The 18,594-nt window shown below is 35.3% G+C and overlaps 2 protein-coding genes across 2 annotated transcripts in view; one reads left to right on the top strand and one right to left on the bottom strand.

The window, feature by feature from the left end:
* The window catches only part of LOC133530709 (tyrosine-protein phosphatase 69D), a 54,849-nt gene extending 38,976 nt beyond the window's left edge, over window positions 1-15,873 (bottom strand). Inside the window, exons 1-4 of the mRNA XM_061868730.1 lie at window positions 15,581-15,873; window positions 3,482-3,671; window positions 2,329-2,436; window positions 1,334-1,423 (exon numbers count right to left, since the gene is read on the bottom strand). Coding sequence (XP_061724714.1) covers window positions 1,334-1,423; window positions 2,329-2,436; window positions 3,482-3,671; window positions 15,581-15,662 — 470 coding nt within the window. The 5' untranslated portion in view covers window positions 15,663-15,873. The remainder of the gene's footprint in view (window positions 1-1,333; window positions 1,424-2,328; window positions 2,437-3,481; window positions 3,672-15,580) is intronic.
* A 251-nt stretch (window positions 15,874-16,124) lies between these two features.
* Window positions 16,125-18,594, top strand: part of LOC133530701 (uncharacterized) — a 51,041-nt gene continuing 48,571 nt past the window's right edge. The window contains exon 1 of the mRNA XM_061868721.1: window positions 16,125-16,540. Coding sequence (XP_061724705.1) covers window positions 16,441-16,540 — 100 coding nt within the window. The 5' untranslated portion in view covers window positions 16,125-16,440. The remainder of the gene's footprint in view (window positions 16,541-18,594) is intronic.

Genomic DNA, 18,594 nt, shown 5'->3' with positions numbered 1-18,594 from the left:
GTTGTACGAACCATAATACTAATTTTAAATATCATTAGGTGACAACTAAAACCCTATAAGTCTCAAACCAAGCACACTAGTACCGAAACATGGGTGTTTTTTGTTGCAATTAGTGAGTTTTGGTTGTCACCTGACGATATATTCATTATTGTCTCTTACACACGGTCACAGGAGCTGTGCGGCATACTGGGTTATAATATAACCCTGAAAATCGAAGTTCGTCAATTGCAGGCATTTTTTCTGTCACTCTAATTACGTCTTAGTGAGAGTAAAAGAGAAAGATCGCCTGCAATTCGCGAATTTCGGTTTTCGCGGAAGCTCCCTGGTGTGTGCCTTAAACATGCGGAAGCGACAGAGCATTCTTGATTAATCGCGCACATCAAAACTCGAAGTACTGTTATCTCTCTTTCGCTCTTTCGTTTTTGGACCGATAGAGGACAGAAAGGTATATACGGTAGTCCTGTAGCAGTACTAATAGTATTATAACATTTATAACTAACTGACCATCGGGAGAACTTATCACGTTGCAGTAAAGTGTACAAATGGTTATTTTAAAAGTCATTTCACTCGAACCGTCATTGTTCAATATTAACATCGCCTTTTCAGTTGTTAGTCAAACTATACATTCTTCTTCAGGGTTTTGGCTCTGACTGTCATATAAGCTGTCACAAAAGCATACAAAAACCTAAGCGTAAGCGTTCACAATCGCATATTTGACCTGCATGGCGTTGCTCGCGTACATGGGCTACGGTGATTGACATCAATTGAAAGCGTCATCATCACAGTTTAAAATGGAGTGTTGTCATACGGAAAAATTTGCACATTTTCCGCAAGCATAGGCCAAACTCACTATTACTCAGTTTTCCTGGAGTCACATTACTTGCGATCGAAAGTTGCCATGGTGCGATGAAACGACAAAATAATAATGAGGTTAAAAATTACAGAGGGCGCTGAATGTTCCGTTGACAGTTAGTCTAGGGATTTTCTTTTCTGCCGAATGACTTTTCTTCTTCTATCTCCTGCCCTTATCCCACGTTATGTGGGGTCGGCACAACATGTTCTTCTCTTCCATTCTCCTCTATCTTATGAACACTTTAAAGCGTCAACGTCAATTGGCACAAATTTCGAACCCTACTTGTTTTTTTTTTTAGTAGGGCACGTTGGTGTATAAATGGAACGTTTTTCTACGGGCTCCAAATGTTTTAAAGCATAAAAAACAAACAAACATAAAAAAGTAAACGAAACCGTATTTCAGTTGGTCATAAAACTCCAGTTTCGTGTGGTTCAAATATGGGAAGATAAAAAATACAATGATAAAAAAAAAAAAACGAACCCGTCGCCATTAACCGTAGTTGGCTCTGTAGATGTTATAACTTCAGTTGTTGTCGCATAATTTACAGTCACATTGTTCTTAGTGATAAACCTGTATGTCGAAATAGTCAAATAGATACGTATCAATTATTGACAAGATACTCGTAATTAAATAAAAAGCTTGTAAAAAGAATTTGTTGGGAAAATGCCGAATATTCGGTTGTTTGGTGGAAACAGCTTTCTAGTTTCTAGAAAGTCTTAGCTAACTCTGCATGGAATTTTGCACATACGAAGTGTGACAATGTTATCATTCATGTCAAGTTCTATGAATATATGACGTTTATAATGACACAGCCATACTTTGCTCCGTTCAAGTCGCTGCAAATTTATTTAGACGGACTCTACGATTGACAAAGATAAAAATAAGTTCTTGGCAAAAATTAATTTCTTGGTACAACCTTTTATCGCCGATTGTACTTTTCTTACCACAGGCAACTAATTCTCACCTAAATTAGTTACCGTTGTTTTATCTCAGAGTTCCCATGTCCACCTCCTGTCTCCATCATCAGATCAGCTCCATGTCATTATAGTATTGAATTGTCATCCGATTTACATATGTATACAAGATTTCAGCTCAATCGGAGGTCGCGAAGTGGGTCAAATCTAGCTTCCAAGATATATATTTGATACATACTAACAAAGCAAGTTAAATAAAAGCTTGAAAAAACTCGTCGTCAGAAACCGTAGTAGATGGCACTGCTGTTGTCACTACACTCAAATTCGTTGTCAAAGTTGAAATCGTGTAATTTACAGTCTCAGTCATATTTTATACTCAAATAGATATCTATAAAAAACTGACAAATTAGATAAGTAAATTAAAAACTAGTAAAAAAGGGTATCGTTGCATATGAAATTGCGCATATTTTCCTCCGTCGAAACTCCGGTTTCGCGGTAGATATCTAGTCCAATCACAAAAAAAAAACAAATAGAAAAGAAAAACAAAAAGAAAAAACAAACCCGTCGTCAGAAACCGTAGTAGATGGCAACACAGTTGTCAATTCACTCATGATCGCAGTTGTAGCCGTATAATTTTCAGTCTCAGTCATATTGTTCTCACCGGCGACCCTATGTGTGGAAATAATCAAATCGATAGTCAATATGGATAAGTGTAGCATACGGATAAGTGTGGCTGGCCTTCACATTGGGGCCTATACAGCATGTATTTTTGAACGACCGCATAATCAAAGTTTATGCTTTAATGAACACACTTTCATAGGTTTTATAAACAATTGACGACTTTTTTCCATGTAAAATATTTCAGCAAGCAATGTATCACTACTTTGTTTTAACTCAAAACGTCGCATTTAATGACACAACACGTCACAACTGTAAGTGATCATGATGTACGAATACATTGCCGCTCGAAATAAATTCAAAAATAGATATTCTTTGGTAGTTACAACTAAATTAAAAAATATTTCAGAATCGTTTTATAGCACTAGCACAGTCTAGATTAAGTTTGTGGTTATATAAAAAATACACACTGTATACACGTTGCATTATTGCGAGTTCATAGATTTGCTACTTGCCCGGATGAAGGCCAGCCACACTTACCCCGCAGCCACACGTAACCGTATTGACCTTAGTCAATTACAGTCAGATTTCGGCTGCAGTCATAGATTGTGCAGTGGTTTCGATCACGATAGACTAACACAATAATAGAGTAACCATTTGAAAGGGTTACCCTATAACACGGGTCACTCACGTATAAGGGCTAGTAGCACCAACAACAATTGATGGATTGATCGACGCTAATCAGACAGCTTAGCATGAGTTGCGTTCTCGCGTGCCACTGCATATGTGACGTCTTACGGGTAAAGGTACCTTATGGCGGTCGGCGTTTACGCTGTTATTACCGACGCTCCAATACTAATACGAAACGTAAGACCAACCGCCATAAGGTACCTTTTCCCGTGGAATGTCACATATATGTCTAGCGCGACTTCACCTATGGAGTCGTGCATGAGATTATGACAACGCAAGTCATGCTAAGCGGTCAGGAGTGAATTATAGTAACCGCTCTGGTGTTGTGGGTGTCCATGTGCGAAGGTAATTGCACATAACCAGGCGATTTGTCTGCTCGCTTGCCTCCTGTATTTAAAAAACTAACCCTGTAACAGGAACCGTAGCAGTTGTTGCTTCAGCCACTTCCTCATAGATTATGGGCTCGGCTTTCCCTTCGATGATCCATTGGACGTCCGGCTTCTCCAGCTTGCTGATAAGGCATGTGAGGACGGCCTCTTTCCCGTAGTCCCCTTTGGCTGTTACATTCTGTATGTGACGGACTGGGTCGGATTCACCTGAAACAAGGTTACTTATGGTTACTTAGGCCCACTATTCCACTAACCCAGGGTTAATCGGTTAAACCAGTAATTTATACACTGTACAATTTGACACTGGGTTAGTGGTTTAACCGCTTTACCCCGCGTTAGTGGGATGGTGCAGGTGGCGCTAAGGGCCAACCATGAACATGGAAAAATTTACTTCTCCTATGTACTTTTCTATCGCCTGAAAATGTACAAGCACTAAATATAACAAAACACGTGCTCATTATTTTTTGCTGCTTTCAAACATATACTCAAACCAGCCATTAACTAGCAAGTTGCTTGAGCTTCACTTTCTATAGGAGCTAGAAGATTTAGTAATTTTTTAGTACTTTGGAGGACAATTTCTCCCAATAGGTTGAGTTTGGGCAGCTAAAAAAAATACGTGTCCGTTATTTTAGACTACTCTATAACATATATAAATATAAATCAAATATATAAAAACCGGACAGTTGGGAACCTTTCCTTGTTAGCTGTATACTTTTGGTTTGTTTACTTGTCTAGTTTCTAGTATTATTTTTGTTGACTCGTAGGAAAAGTATTGTATGCAACGTTGTATAAGTAGGTAAAAAAAAATTCTCCAATATGCTCGGAAATGTTCACCTTATTGTAGCAAAAATAGTACGGGAAGTTCTTCGTTACGGTCAAACTCAAATTTAAAAAAATTCAAACCATTATTGTCGTGTTTTAGCGGACGGAAAAGTTATTACTGTATTGTTTTTTACTTCTTAAAAAAATTGTATCCACTAAGAAAAACGCATACAGCCAATTAATATAGCTATGGGCTACGTCTACACGACCAGGTCAGCATCATTTCAAGCTATAGGATAGAGTTGTGTAAGACCATCGTGTATGATCGTGCGATGATGCTTAATAAAATCAAAGACCATATAACTTTTATATTTTTTTAAGGCGGTGGTGGCCGAGTGGATATGACGTCCGACTTTCAATCCGGAGGTCGTGGGTTCAAATCCTGGCTCGTCTCTGATATTTACCACTAGCTTTTCGGTGAAGGAAAACATCGTGAGGAAACCTGCATACATCTGCGAAGAAGTTCAAAGGTGTATGTGAAGTTCCCAATCCGCATTGGGCTAGCGTGGGGACTATAGCCCGAGCCCTCTCGCGCATGAGAGGAGGCCTGTGCCCAGCATTGGGACGTATACAGGCTAAATTATTATTATTATTTTATTTTTTTAAGGATCTCATGCGTGCAAATACAGCTTATATTGCATCATTCTATTGAATGAGCGAATATTGAACGGTACTGAATGGCAGAATAGTTGTGCCTTTATAATTAAAGAGGGAAATTGTTTTTGATGTGAAGGTTCGATTTGAGTGCTGGTTCATGTTTAAATTATGATTATTTTACCTGATTTCCTCGCATGTTTGGAGAAAAGCACTATATATGCCTCGGCAGGAACAGCAATTCGTGGATTCGTCTTCTTTGTCGGCTCCGCTTCACGTCGTCCGACAAAATCGAAACTCATCCACGAATTGCGCTTTCCCGGCCTCTGCAATAATATACTTATACCCTTCTTATACAACGGTTGCATAAAATACTATTCGCTGGGCAAATGCCCGCTAGAATAATCATTGTCGTAACTGAAAATATTATTACGAGTACAAGTGTTAATAAATAAATCCAATGAACCTTTTTGACGCACCATTCAAAATTGTTCATAGTGGCATGGGAAATCAAAAGCAAAATATTAGTAATATAATTCTACGTAATGTTAATATTATCAGCGTATTTATTCGACGGGGAAAGTTTAATAATACCATGACCATGACGCAAAAACCAAAGCAAGTCCTTAAAACCAAAGCAACCCTTCTTTTTTCCCTGCGGGGGTACTTGAGAGGTGCCTAACAAGAATTGGGGTTGCAAAGTGTTAAGTAAAATATGACTGTAATGTCAGTCTTATCGAATGGGATTAAAAACTAGATTTCTCACAGGGTTGTTCACATTGGATGCGGATCTGCACACCATTTTGGTGTGCGAGCGGGACATTGCTATATGCATGAATAGCGCTGTTTCGCTCATACTGGAGCGACGTATTGAGGTAGTCTTTTACCAAATCCGAAAACAGAGTATATACGAACATTAATATACGTAGACACAGTCACCAATCGGAGCTGCCTACAACTCACAAAAATACAACTGTATTGTCAAAGGGGCTCAGGTATTTTTCAGCGTCTTGTATAGTAGAGTCTGTTCGGAAAGAGAAGAGTCGTGGAATGTATTGGGCCCCATACATTTTTCAACCTTTACGTAAAAAAATCGCCTATGTATTGCTTTTCGGCTGGCAGAGGATTGATGAACACCACAAATCTACAATGACCATTAAGTTTAAAGATAATTGAAGTACAAAAGGGAAGCCATCACGTACATAATTATGATGAATATTTCATAAGTGCGAAATGGCCAGACTACAAATGACAAAACGAGGCCACTTTTGTGCTTCATGGGGGCCGCTAGGCCCGCTAGCGGCCGTCGAATTGAAAATACGAATATCTGTATTTGGAAGACCGAGCTTTGCTCGGAAAACATATAAACTAGATCGATTTTTTGCCCCTGAAAACCCCCCATATAGCAAATTTCATCAAAATCGTTAGAGCCGTTTCCGAGATCCCCGAAATATATACAACAGCCTTCATGAGCTTACTGAGGGACTTAGGCAATTTGTGTAATAATGTCCGATAATATTTATTTATATATACATCGTGTTTTTATTGAATTCCGATAACTTCGGGGTATGGGTAAGTACGTTAAAGGAAACTTAATGGAAATAAAAAATAAAAAACCGGGCAATTGCGAGTCGAACTCGCGCACGAAGGGTTCCGTACCATTATTTATAAAAAATATGTTTGTTGTATGGGAGCCCCCTTAAATATTTATTTAATTCTGTTTTTAGTTGTTATTTCTTATTATAGCGGCAACAGAAATACATCATCTGTGAAAATTTCAACTGGCTAGCTATCACGGTTCATGAGATACAGCCTGGTGACAGACGGACGGACAGACGGCCAGCGAAGTCTCGGTAATAGGGTCCCGTATTTGACCCTTTGGGTACGGAACCCAAAAAATGTATATTTTTTTATTAATTTTTATTTCTTTATTTTTATAAAAAGTCATTAAATGTTGCATATAGAGTTGTTGTAACAACACGGGTATTACATTTAACTAAAACCAAACAATTGAAAACTGACATCGATCCTCTTTAGGTCTGTTTTTTTATTCCGTAGACTAAAATGACGTTTCATATGTAAGACATGACATTTCTTAGTACGACATGAAATGTCATTTTAATCTACGGAATAAAAAAACAGAATATAGATAGTAATTAAGTTTAGCAGCAAATGTATTAACTCGTACTTAACACTAATCATTATGTAAACAGGACCTAAGGCAAGTGTACACGCTCGTAGGGGCCTTATCAGATAAAAATAAAATGTCGATTATCTTCGAAATAGAGCTAATTAGAATACCGGTGTCTCTGGGAAAGTTGCTTAATTTAAGCTCAGGAATGCACCCTTGAAATTAACGGAAATCAACAAAAAACACGGTTTATACAAGAATAGAAGTTTGTCCAAATTGCAAGAATTGCTCGTTTAAAGGTATAAATAAAATATAATAATATAATAAAAGAAAGATAAGATATGATACGGTGGGTGATTAAAACAAAATAATTTACGCAACCAAATATTTATTATAAAATTCAAACTTTTTAAAATTACAAATTATCATTCCCATTTTCGTCGCACCTTTGATATTTGACAGGCAATCTACGATAAACATAACCACTACAGTATGCAACATATCTGCAGCCATTGCATCAATTCACCCTGAAATATCTGAGTTGCTTCTTAATGTTACAATCAAATTATAGATAGAGGGATAATAAATGCATTAATCACGGGACAATTAGGACCAGTATTAATAATAATGAAACATTAACAATGTTCAACGGTTTTGTGGTTTGAGTCACGATTCTACGTCAGAATGTATGATAGCAGTATATATTTATCCCCAAACTGATTTAAATGTAAACATCAGCTTGCTAGCGTTGTCACGACTCATGAGAACTTAGAGTCCGCTTGGCAATTTATCCCAAGAATTGGCGCTGACCTAACCCAGAGGCGAAACTAGGCCTTATTGCAGCGGTTCCTAACCTCGGGGTAATTACCCCCGTGGGGGTAAAGCTGGTATTTCACGGGGTATTAAGCTTAATTAAAGATAACAAAGATTAGGCCTATACGAAAGACTATTTATGATTATTGGGAGGGGTAAAATCAGCATCCCTAGTTAGTCTTAAGGGTGACAGGACTGAAAAGGTTAGAAACCACTGCCTTATTGGAATTATTCCGGTTTCTTCGCGATGTTCTATTTTGATTCCAACGTAAACAATTACGAAAATACTTTTATCAATTATCTTCTATGTTGTATATATATTCTTGTAGTAGTACGTTGAATATCTAAATATAGTACAAATCCTTTGATTCGTAACTAGGGTTTGAACGACGGATCTGAAGTGTATGGGAAGATCCGCGGATCCGGATCCTGATCCAGGTAATTTCTTACTTTTCGGATCCGGATTGCAAACCCTATTCGTAACGTAGTGGCACCAGTGACACACCAATAGGAACCTATTGTATTGTATTACATTTATTTCAAGCAACATGGCTCATCAAAGCCTTGAAACATAAAAATTAATATATCGAAAATATGTATATTTACAGTGTAATTACGTTAAAAGATAAAAACTCACGCGACTAGCTTATGTCGCAAGTCTCGTGCAGCGCGCCATATCTTTTGTTTCCTTTTAATTTCCTGGCTTTACGCCCCCTCTTAATAGTATCTCTTCCAAGGTTAGAAAAAAATAATTCAATAACATAAATAATCATACCTACCCACTCAATTATCGTGATAACTGTCATGATTTTATTTTGATCGTTATCAAGTTGACATGTTGTTTAGTGACATGAAACGTGTGAAATTGGCATAACAGAAAAAAAATCGGCGGCGGCTAGTCAACATCGTCGGCGGCGGCGTGTCAACATCGTCGGCGGCGGCGTGTCAACATCGTTTATGCAGCACCATCATCCAATCAAATGTGAAACTTACTGGAAGGATTTAAATAAGGTCCCACAATAGTAAACAGAGTGTTGCTCTCAAGGTCTAAAATACCTTCCTTCAATAGAGATACGGATAAAGGGACATAAATATCTACACACTCCCTTAATGTATAGAATAATGGATGTGTGCACATATTTTTGGAACTTTGTTCGTGTCGATGTTTTGTTCTGAATGTATCATCATGTGTACATTGGATGGATGAACTGTATTCATATCATAACAGATAAAGATAGTTATCAATATCATTATGGAAAAAAGCGGGTTTTGTTCTTTTTATTCAAATATAATTTTACATTAAATAATTGATATCCTCATGATGTCATAGCACAACTATTATTACTATAATCGTTAGGGAAAAGAAGACTATATTTGAACATATTTTATATTCACTAGTGACTCACAAATCTATTATTGAAATGTATTAACTATTAAATGTAGGGTCATTCACTTGTTACAAGCTTTTCTTTAACTTGCCTTGTTAGTTAGTTAGTGTGGGTCCAATCACGAAAGCTAAATTTGACCCACTTCCCCATTACCCATTAGCCAGGTCCACACAGAGCGAGCATACGCGCGAGGCAATTTCCTCACGCACAAACCCGCCAGTGTAGACGTGCCTCGGCCGGTTTGTGCGTGAGGAAATTGCCTCTCTGTGTGGACTTGGCTATTTAGCTGAAATTTTGCATACATAATTAAATTGCCATGGGAACTCTGTGATAAAACAATGCAAACTTATTGTGATTGGGGTTGTTAGAATTGTCTCGATGAGCATTAGTTGCCTGTGGAAAGAAAAGTATAGTCAGCGATAAAAGCTTGTACCAAAAATTTTATTTTTGCCAAAAATGTATTATTTTATGCATTTTACCCCTCCTATTCAGGTGAAGGCTTCCTCCATTGATTTCCACTTCTCTCAGTCTTCAGGTATTTGGATCCAGTTTATTTTGTTTATTTATTTAAAATTTGATTCAGACAACAAGGCCCATGAAAAAAGTATAGTACAGTGGTAGCACTTAAAGACTAAGGATTAAGGATAAGGAAAAGTTTACAAGTGCCTGAACTAGGAGTTCCTGTGTTTCAGGCAGAATAGGACAATATTTATTAATTTGTAATTATTCACTTAATTATAATTATACTATAACATACTTTACATTTTATAAAATGAATACTAAACACTATTGAGTCCAGGAGTTTTCTTCCAATTTTGAAAAAGGAGGTGGTTATTTTACAGAAAACACAATAAATACTCTTTAAAGTTGCTCTTAAGTTATTAATATAACTGTGTCATAGTCAGTGGTTAATAACCATTTATCATTATCATTGCAGAAAACAATGCATCATGTCATATTGGATATTTCTGCTATGTTACAATGTGTCAATCTGTGTTAAAGTCTAAATCATGTTTCAAACTAATTTGAATCTTATTTCAAGGACATTTGTGACGTTTTATAATAAATCCATTGTTGGTAGGTGCATTATAAATAGAGACATTCTCGATGACATTTGTAAACTTACTCCAACTAAATAAGGTGCAGAAATGATCAATCGGTTTAATTACAAATATTTTATAGAGTAGGACCAAGTTGAAGAAAAGTAACCCTGAGGAATTTCGTACATTGAACTGTAATAGGCAGAGCGCCGGGGTGGAGGGGTTGAATCACATAACACAGTATACAGGTTAACAGATGTATTGTCTCCCAGCTTGTACACTTGAATCTCCCAAATACTTGCTATTCTATCATTATATATATTTATTGTACGTGACAGAAGAGGAAATCCCTTATCGAGTGGAGGCGCAAGATCTACATTAAATGTGCTGATCACTCAATATGCACTGACGTGCCAATATGAGTGTCTGCCTATCGCACCTCCCCTGAAAAGGTAGGGGTTCCCTCCCCTGAAAAGAACACTATTGGTAATACAACTTTACTCTATTCTTATGTACTAAATAAGACCCTATTATGTCTTTTATTTTACATGGTCCTAAATATAGGTCATTTAATTTATTGTAACATTCATTCTTAATTAATACTAAATCACCTTAAAATTAACAATGCTTGAATTACAATTTCCTTTTAAAATTAAATTATTTTTAACACAACTATTGCATTTCACAAGTAATATTTCACATTTAAAAGTTACAACATACTTATATCATGTTTTATCCAAGTCCAACCAATCTAAAAGTTACTCCTCAACAGATGCTGTAGCTGTGATAGGTAGTTATAAATTATAACTATAATTATTACCTTCCGTTTGCTAAACTTCTGCTCCTGACAATCTTTACATCGTTTTACATACTTAATTCAGTTTTCCCAATAATACTCGTACCTCTTCTGGATACCGTTAATCATTCTAGTTCTACCAGCATATCCACTAGTTAGTAACAGTAATAATCCTTTAAATCATTTCCCGATCGGTAGGTTCGTTTATAAGTAAAAACTAAATAGTTCCTACATAACCTATGTAATTCATCATGTCCCGCGCGAAAGACCTTAATTAATCAACATTGTAACATCCTTTTTACTTGTGCTCATTTTAATATAGAACAACTCTACTATATTTAAACTTTTCCACAAAGAGCCATAAATAATCCTAATGTCTACTTTGGGACCTTTCCATAACATGATCAAGTCTCGTAACGATACGTCTATGCGTGCCTTCGTTCATGGAGAATCTTGATTCATATAAATTATAGAGTTCACACAACAGCATTATCAGTATCATATTTTAAACTTCTGCACTGTATAACCAAGTCTCGTAACGATACGTCTAAGCGTGCCTTCGTCAATAGAGAATCTTGATTTATGCATATTGCAGAATTTACGTAACAACATCATCAGTGTCATTTTTACCGGGACGTTCCGAATATTCTATCCATCTTATCATTATTTACTCGACCAAATTATTAATTCTGGAACTTCCTGCGTCATTTTCATGATATCTACTACTCTAGGCTGGGTAAGCTCCAAAGACGTAGTATCATAGTGTCGTGTCCAGTTTATTTGTTTAAGTATAATCCGTTAGATTCCTCAACCAGTAATCCTTATCTATTTATAATCCGTAAAAAAACAAAACTTGATAATTCTCTTTCTAAACAAGTTACATCTATGTGATAACTAGTATTATAATACCAAATATTTACATAATCTTCGTTAGACACGAAAAAAACACAAATTCATTACATACACATGTCATCCACCTAAATCACGTGCTGACTAACATTGACATTACACTATCCGCCTAACGTACAGAAACTACATGATTTCTGCCTACTCGCGAAAACACCCGTCCTCGACCTTGCTGACTCGCACTAATCGCACCGCGATTATAGTTTGAGTGTGCAGAAACAAATTCGATACAATCATTTTTAGAATGCAAAGAAAGAGGCATCTCTAAATAAACATCGGTAATTTTCGATACTCGTACCGTATCCGACCTTAATAAATTAAAAATCCCCGATTTGCTAATCGCCGAGAATATCCGCTCACCTCAACATCAAAATCCACAGCTGCAACTTCTTTTCCTTACAATATTGCTCTACTAAGGACTCCAACTTTTAACACTTGGCCCCCCCTAATAACTTATCTAGACTACTCATTAAACAAAATAAACACAAATATAACACATGAAAATTAAAAAAAAAAAAAACTAATCATAAACATATCACCTAAACATTTTCACGAAGAATCGCTCGCCATACCGCTTGACACTCCAGCACCCGGCAGCGATGCGTAACCAGACGCGTAGCCGACGACATCCCGGACCTCCGACAAATCCAAACCCGCCGAAGCCAATGAAGCAATACTGATACTGGCAGCGGTTACCATAACATTTTCCTTCGTTTATCATTATGATCTCATTCTCCGTTTCAGACCACCCATCTTGGTACGTTGATTACCCAAATTAACAAAACAATAAATCACTGGGTAAGCTCGACGCCACCGACTCGTCCTCAAAGTCCTCTTCATTGTCGTCGTCCATGATGATTTTATATCCGCAGTATCCTCACACAGAATTCGTGTCTACGGTCGCCATGTAATAGGCAGAGCGCCGGGGTGGAGGGGTTGAATCACATAACACAGTATACAGGTTAACAGATGTATTGTCTCCCAGCTTGTACACTTGAATCTCCCAAATACTTGCTATTCTATCATTATATATATTTATTGTACGTGACAGAAGAGGAAATCCCTTATCGAGTGGAGGCGCAAGATCTACATTAAATGTGCTGATCACTCAATATGCACTGACGTGCCAATATGAGTGTCTGCCTATCGCAGAACTACCTATTTCTATCTTTCTGTCAGTGTCATTGCCTGCCGGTATCAAGGGCGTGTGATGGAGACAGAAACAGGTGGGTCAATGTATAATGCTGAGCGTCTTTAACTCCACATTTGCAATAACAAAGTGTGTGTATGCAACAAACGTAAGCTATCTGAGAGAACGTAATAATAGTTATGCTGTTGTTTACTTCTAAGCATTAGTGTAAGTATGATATTACTCATTTCAATGTTATAAACACCGAGTTGTTAAAAAGTTTATAATGAGCGCCTATAGCTCACTAAACTGTATTAATTTACTGTTATTACTATCTAGGATGAAAATGTACACTAGATTAAGTAATTAGATTGTAATATACAATGTTAACTAAAGAACTCATAAAAAAAAAACAAACTGTGGCAATGTCATTATTCATATCAAATTCATATGAAAATATGATGTTTATAATGATTCCCTCATTTGGTTCTATTCAAGTTGGTGCAAAAATAGCTTAGCTAAAGTCTAAGCCTCAGACAAACTCTATTGCATTATTGTTTAAACATAATCTCTTATAGGTGCAGCACAACTTCTTGAACATGTGACCTCGCCTTTAAGTTTGTTTGATCCTATTATTACTTGCATGACAGAGATGGAAATACAGTACAACAGTGTAACTTTGTACTGTATTTCCATCTCTGTCCCGCAAATAGTAATAGAATTATGATTTAAAGGCAAAGTCATTTAAATGACAGCTAAAGCAGTGGCTAATCAAGTTTTATATGATTTAAAGGAGTATTTTTTATTTAAGTCCATGTAATTTTAGATGTACTTAATATAAATTTGAGGGACCTGTATATATATATATATATATATATATATATATTAAATTAAATTAAAATTCGTTTATTTCGAGTAACATAATGCCTCATACATATTAATTTGGAACACTAGACTTAAACACTATTCTACATATCTATATGTAATCAAAGAGCACAGAACGCCATCCTTCGAGTGATTGCCAACGCACCGTGGTTCACCCGAAACGATGAAATACACGATTATCTCAATATGACCACCATAAAGGAGGAGATCAAAAAATTCACAAACAATTATATTGAGCGCCTAGCAAGCCACCCTAACCCACTGGCTTCAAAATTACTGGATAAGACTAAAACTGTACATAGACTTAAAAGACATAGACTTTTTTTATCGTGAATATTCACTCCTTATACATAATTGTGGTAAATCTTCTTTATATTTTTAATTATTCATAGTAAACATTAGATATAGTACAATAAATGATAGTGGTTTTAATAAAGGGCTAATTAAAATAAACGCAAAATTAAACAGGTTTAAAAAACTGCAAAATTAGATGTTAAAATACTTTTGTGTATATTAGATCATATTTTAAAAAAAAGCATAGCAGAATTTTTGAGCGCTGTTTTCTGGGCCACCATCTACAGTGGTGCCAACTGGTAAGCACAAATACAGTAGCCCTCATTTGTGTAACTCCTAGTTAAGTATATTAGGTAGATATGCTAAGCTATAGAAAATTGATTGATATATAGGATTTATCTGCTTTGGCTCACTCATAATAAACCATTATTTTTTCTTTCATTCAAACGGAGTACACATTTTCTTACCCCTTTTCTTTTTTAGTTATTAAGAACATATACCCATTTTATGAGACATTTAACAACAAAAATATTTGCCATACTAAATGTATTTCATAAAAATATAAATACCACTTTTATGGTCTGATGAAGGATAACAAAATATAATATTATCCTTATCAATAATATGTTATGATACATTCAAACAAAAAAAAACATGTAATTAATATTATAAATGTTGATATGAGTCATTTTTGTATCTTTAATCCAATTAACATATATTATTATTATTGCAAAAGTGGTGGAAATATACTTATAAGGTTCATACCAGAGAAGGAGTAGATACATTAATATTTCCAACGCTAAAATGTGTTTGTTTCAGTGGTATTTCGGTAAATGTACTGTATTTTTGTTTTTCATTTTAAATTATTATTATCAATGGACACATATGGGAAATTCTAGTGTTTTCAAGTACAGTATCTTTTCTTCTATTAATGCAGAATCAAATCGAGCCAATTCGAGTTCGATTATTCATTGCAAAAAACTTTATAATTATTTCTTTACAAGGCTTAACTTTATATTTCGTATTAAGTGCAAACGAATAGGGTTACGATGGACGCAAGAGCCGCGAACCGGCTTTTGGGAACCATAATACTATATGAAATACAGCCCGGCACTTTATCTTTGACCACTGGTGAAAAATTAAGTATAACATCACATCCTGGCAAAACATATCCTGTGTCATAATACATAAACAGGTAACAAAAAAAATGCGCGCCGCACAAGATAACACCTACTCTCACGACACTAAGCAGCGGTAAAAGACCCCACAAAAGAAATAAAGGTTCAATTAAAACAACGTAAAATAGTTAATTACTCACCCGAAACAGGATAGCAGAGCGCGATACATAAAACGTATACAGGAATCATGGAATACTTCCCGATCAAGAGAGCCATCGTCATGGCGGAAGCGACTGCTTTTCACAAACACTGCACGCAATCACGCTGTGTAAAAGACATTGCACGGTGGTTAGATCATTTTACAAAAAGTGTTACACCGTTATCACTCACTATTACTTTAATTAAAACAAAAACAAATTCACAAAGCGGCTGCACCCAAAGCCGAACTCTGCCGAACAAACAATCAGGTGCCTAATGTTGCCAGTGGAATGAACATTTTATAATATTTTTCACGTCCGCTGTCAAATTTTAAAATATAATAATTCCAAAAATACATTTTAATTCTTGTAAACAATCTATAATATCTAAATTTTAGAATAGATGTATTATATGAATGCACTGGATATTATATTATGTGATTTTGGATAATATGATATCTTATTCATTTCGATAGAGATTTTTTGAGGATATTTAAAGTATAAAATAACAAAGATTATTTTATTTGATAAAAAATATATTATATTTTAATAGAGTTTTAACACAGACAATTTTTATTTTTTTATTAGTGATTTTGTTGCCACTCTCTTTCTTTGCTGTGACAGTTTTAGCATGGTTTTAGCGAAGCTATAAATTAGAGATTACATGGCAACATTAATTGTTTATTGACAAGACTAATGACAGACGGCGGGGTCTCGACCGAAGGCAGCTTACTTTAATTTAAGGATTTTTTGACTTATTAAGTGGATTATTTCCATATTTATTCGTTATTTAAGTGAAAATGTGGATTATGGATGCCTTTTAACAGTTCACGCACGTTCCTGCGTGCATATAGTGCTATAAAATGTATATTCGGTGTATGTTAGGAGCCATTTTTATTATATTTATTTTGTGCGTTCATTGTGATAATGCAGCTAATTACAACGAAAGCAAGGAAATTTACGGTGAGTAAAGAGTAACGTTATCTTTATTTAGTGTTTTAAGTGTAGATTAGTGGTTGGGATTGGTGGTTATCATCACATCGAGATGTTCACGCCTCTCCGGAACATCCGTATCTGTCAATCTCATCCCGTGTCCGAGGCTGAGTAATATTATTTGCAAATGTATTGCGTATTGCGCGCCTGGGTAGTGAAATATTAATTAAATGACCTCTTCGGCCATTGTCGCGGCAGTGTGACCTTTAATGCTCTTAATAAAGCATGACTAAAATTGTTCTAATCGGACACCAAGTCTATATATAAAAATACATATTTTTTTATAATGTTAAATTAAACTAGATTTATTTTTATATTATAAAACACAAAATATTCTAATTGGCAAGACTGATCATATTAGGTCAACAAATGTAAAAGAAGATTAACATCTTAACACACAGTGGCAGCATGTAAACATAATTTAGATGTCTCGGAATAACCGGATGTGGCATATGCAATTTTGGAGCTGTTGGAATTTTGATTTAATTTCAATTAATCAAAATTTAAATGACATACTTGGTCGGGAGTCGACAGCCTATCACTGCAAAGGATAAGGAATGGCCACTAAGTATAATAACCCTGCCTATGAAGCTTGTGGTCTTGAGTTCTAATCCTGTTCGTAAGGCTTTTATGTGTGATGATTACTAACATTTTTTCCTCAGTTATATAGATGTTTTGTTAGTTTTTACGTAAGTAAGTAAATATTCTTTATTGCACCAACAATTATACAGTGAATATACATGTAAAACTACAAACAAATTTTTAAAGAAAATAGAACCATATTTATCTGCACAAGTACATAGTAGAAGCTTTGCATTGTTTTTGATCTATGTAAGATTAACCTTTGTGCATTTCACATCTTTCAACTAATTGTACTAAAACTTCATTGAGATGTTAAAATTAGTATGCCCGGAACAATACTCAATGGTCATAGTTTTTAAGAAATGTGCTAAAGTTTGCATTAGGATATTTATCAGATATTTTATGCAGTATAATAATGAAATAATCTGAAGTAGCATGATTATTATGTTTCATGGCGCATTGGATATTATGTGTGTAAGATTATGGAAACATATTTTCAGATAAAATGAAATAAAATAAATTACTCAGTTTTAAACCTAAAATTTAATAAAAACCAAATGCTTGATCTGGAAACTCAGACTTACCAATGCAACTCTTTCTAGTCCTAACGTAAATTAAGTACATACATCATTACAGAATTATAATAATTACCCTCCCCTTTGTATAATGTTAAAACATGTATTTCCTAGTAAGTGATTATTGTAATGTTTTGAGAAATAAATATCTTAAACCATGAACCATTATAATCATCAATTAATTTATCTATGCACTGCATCAAACAAAGAAGTCAAAACATGTTTATTAATACAAATAATCAGAGCTGATAACTGATTAACTGGATTGTCTGATAAAAATGGAACATTCATAGATACAAATGAGTTCTAGTTCATTTTAGCCTCTCCATTCATAAGCTGTTCAAAGTACTCATTTCATCTTTTGTTTATGTCTCTGTTTGACGTTACAAGGGTTGGGTGTTTCTTATGTATTTATTTATTTTTGTAAATAGTGCTTTAATTAATTAATTAATTAATTAATTTTTTCTGCTTTTTCAGTATCTTGTAGAAGTTTTTGTTTGTAACTGCTCTTGATCGGGCTACTGTGGTCTTCACTATCTTTATAAGTGTGACATGCTTTTCACAATCTTCTTCAAAGTCCAATTTTTGCTAGGTCTTGAATGCTTCTTTTTTGCATTTTATTAGTGCATTTTATAAGCTCCCATGCCACCATGAGCAGTCTTATTATTAATTAATTTCTTTATTTAAGACCATCACGGATCAATGTGTTATACAGTACAATTATTTATTACCGCGTGCGTGTATAAAGCAGCAGTTATTCAAATACATGCAATCCAATCTGTTTGCTAACATACTTAGAATGCTGTTGGAGCTGGCCCTCACTCTGCACACAAGGGATGTCGCTCGCTTGCGCATGGTGGTGTAGAA

This window comes from Cydia pomonella, chromosome 23, assembly GCF_033807575.1.
Source record: "Cydia pomonella isolate Wapato2018A chromosome 23, ilCydPomo1, whole genome shotgun sequence".
Taxonomy (NCBI): Eukaryota; Metazoa; Arthropoda; class Insecta; order Lepidoptera; family Tortricidae; genus Cydia; species Cydia pomonella.
This window is presented reverse-complemented; position numbering and strand designations above follow the sequence as displayed.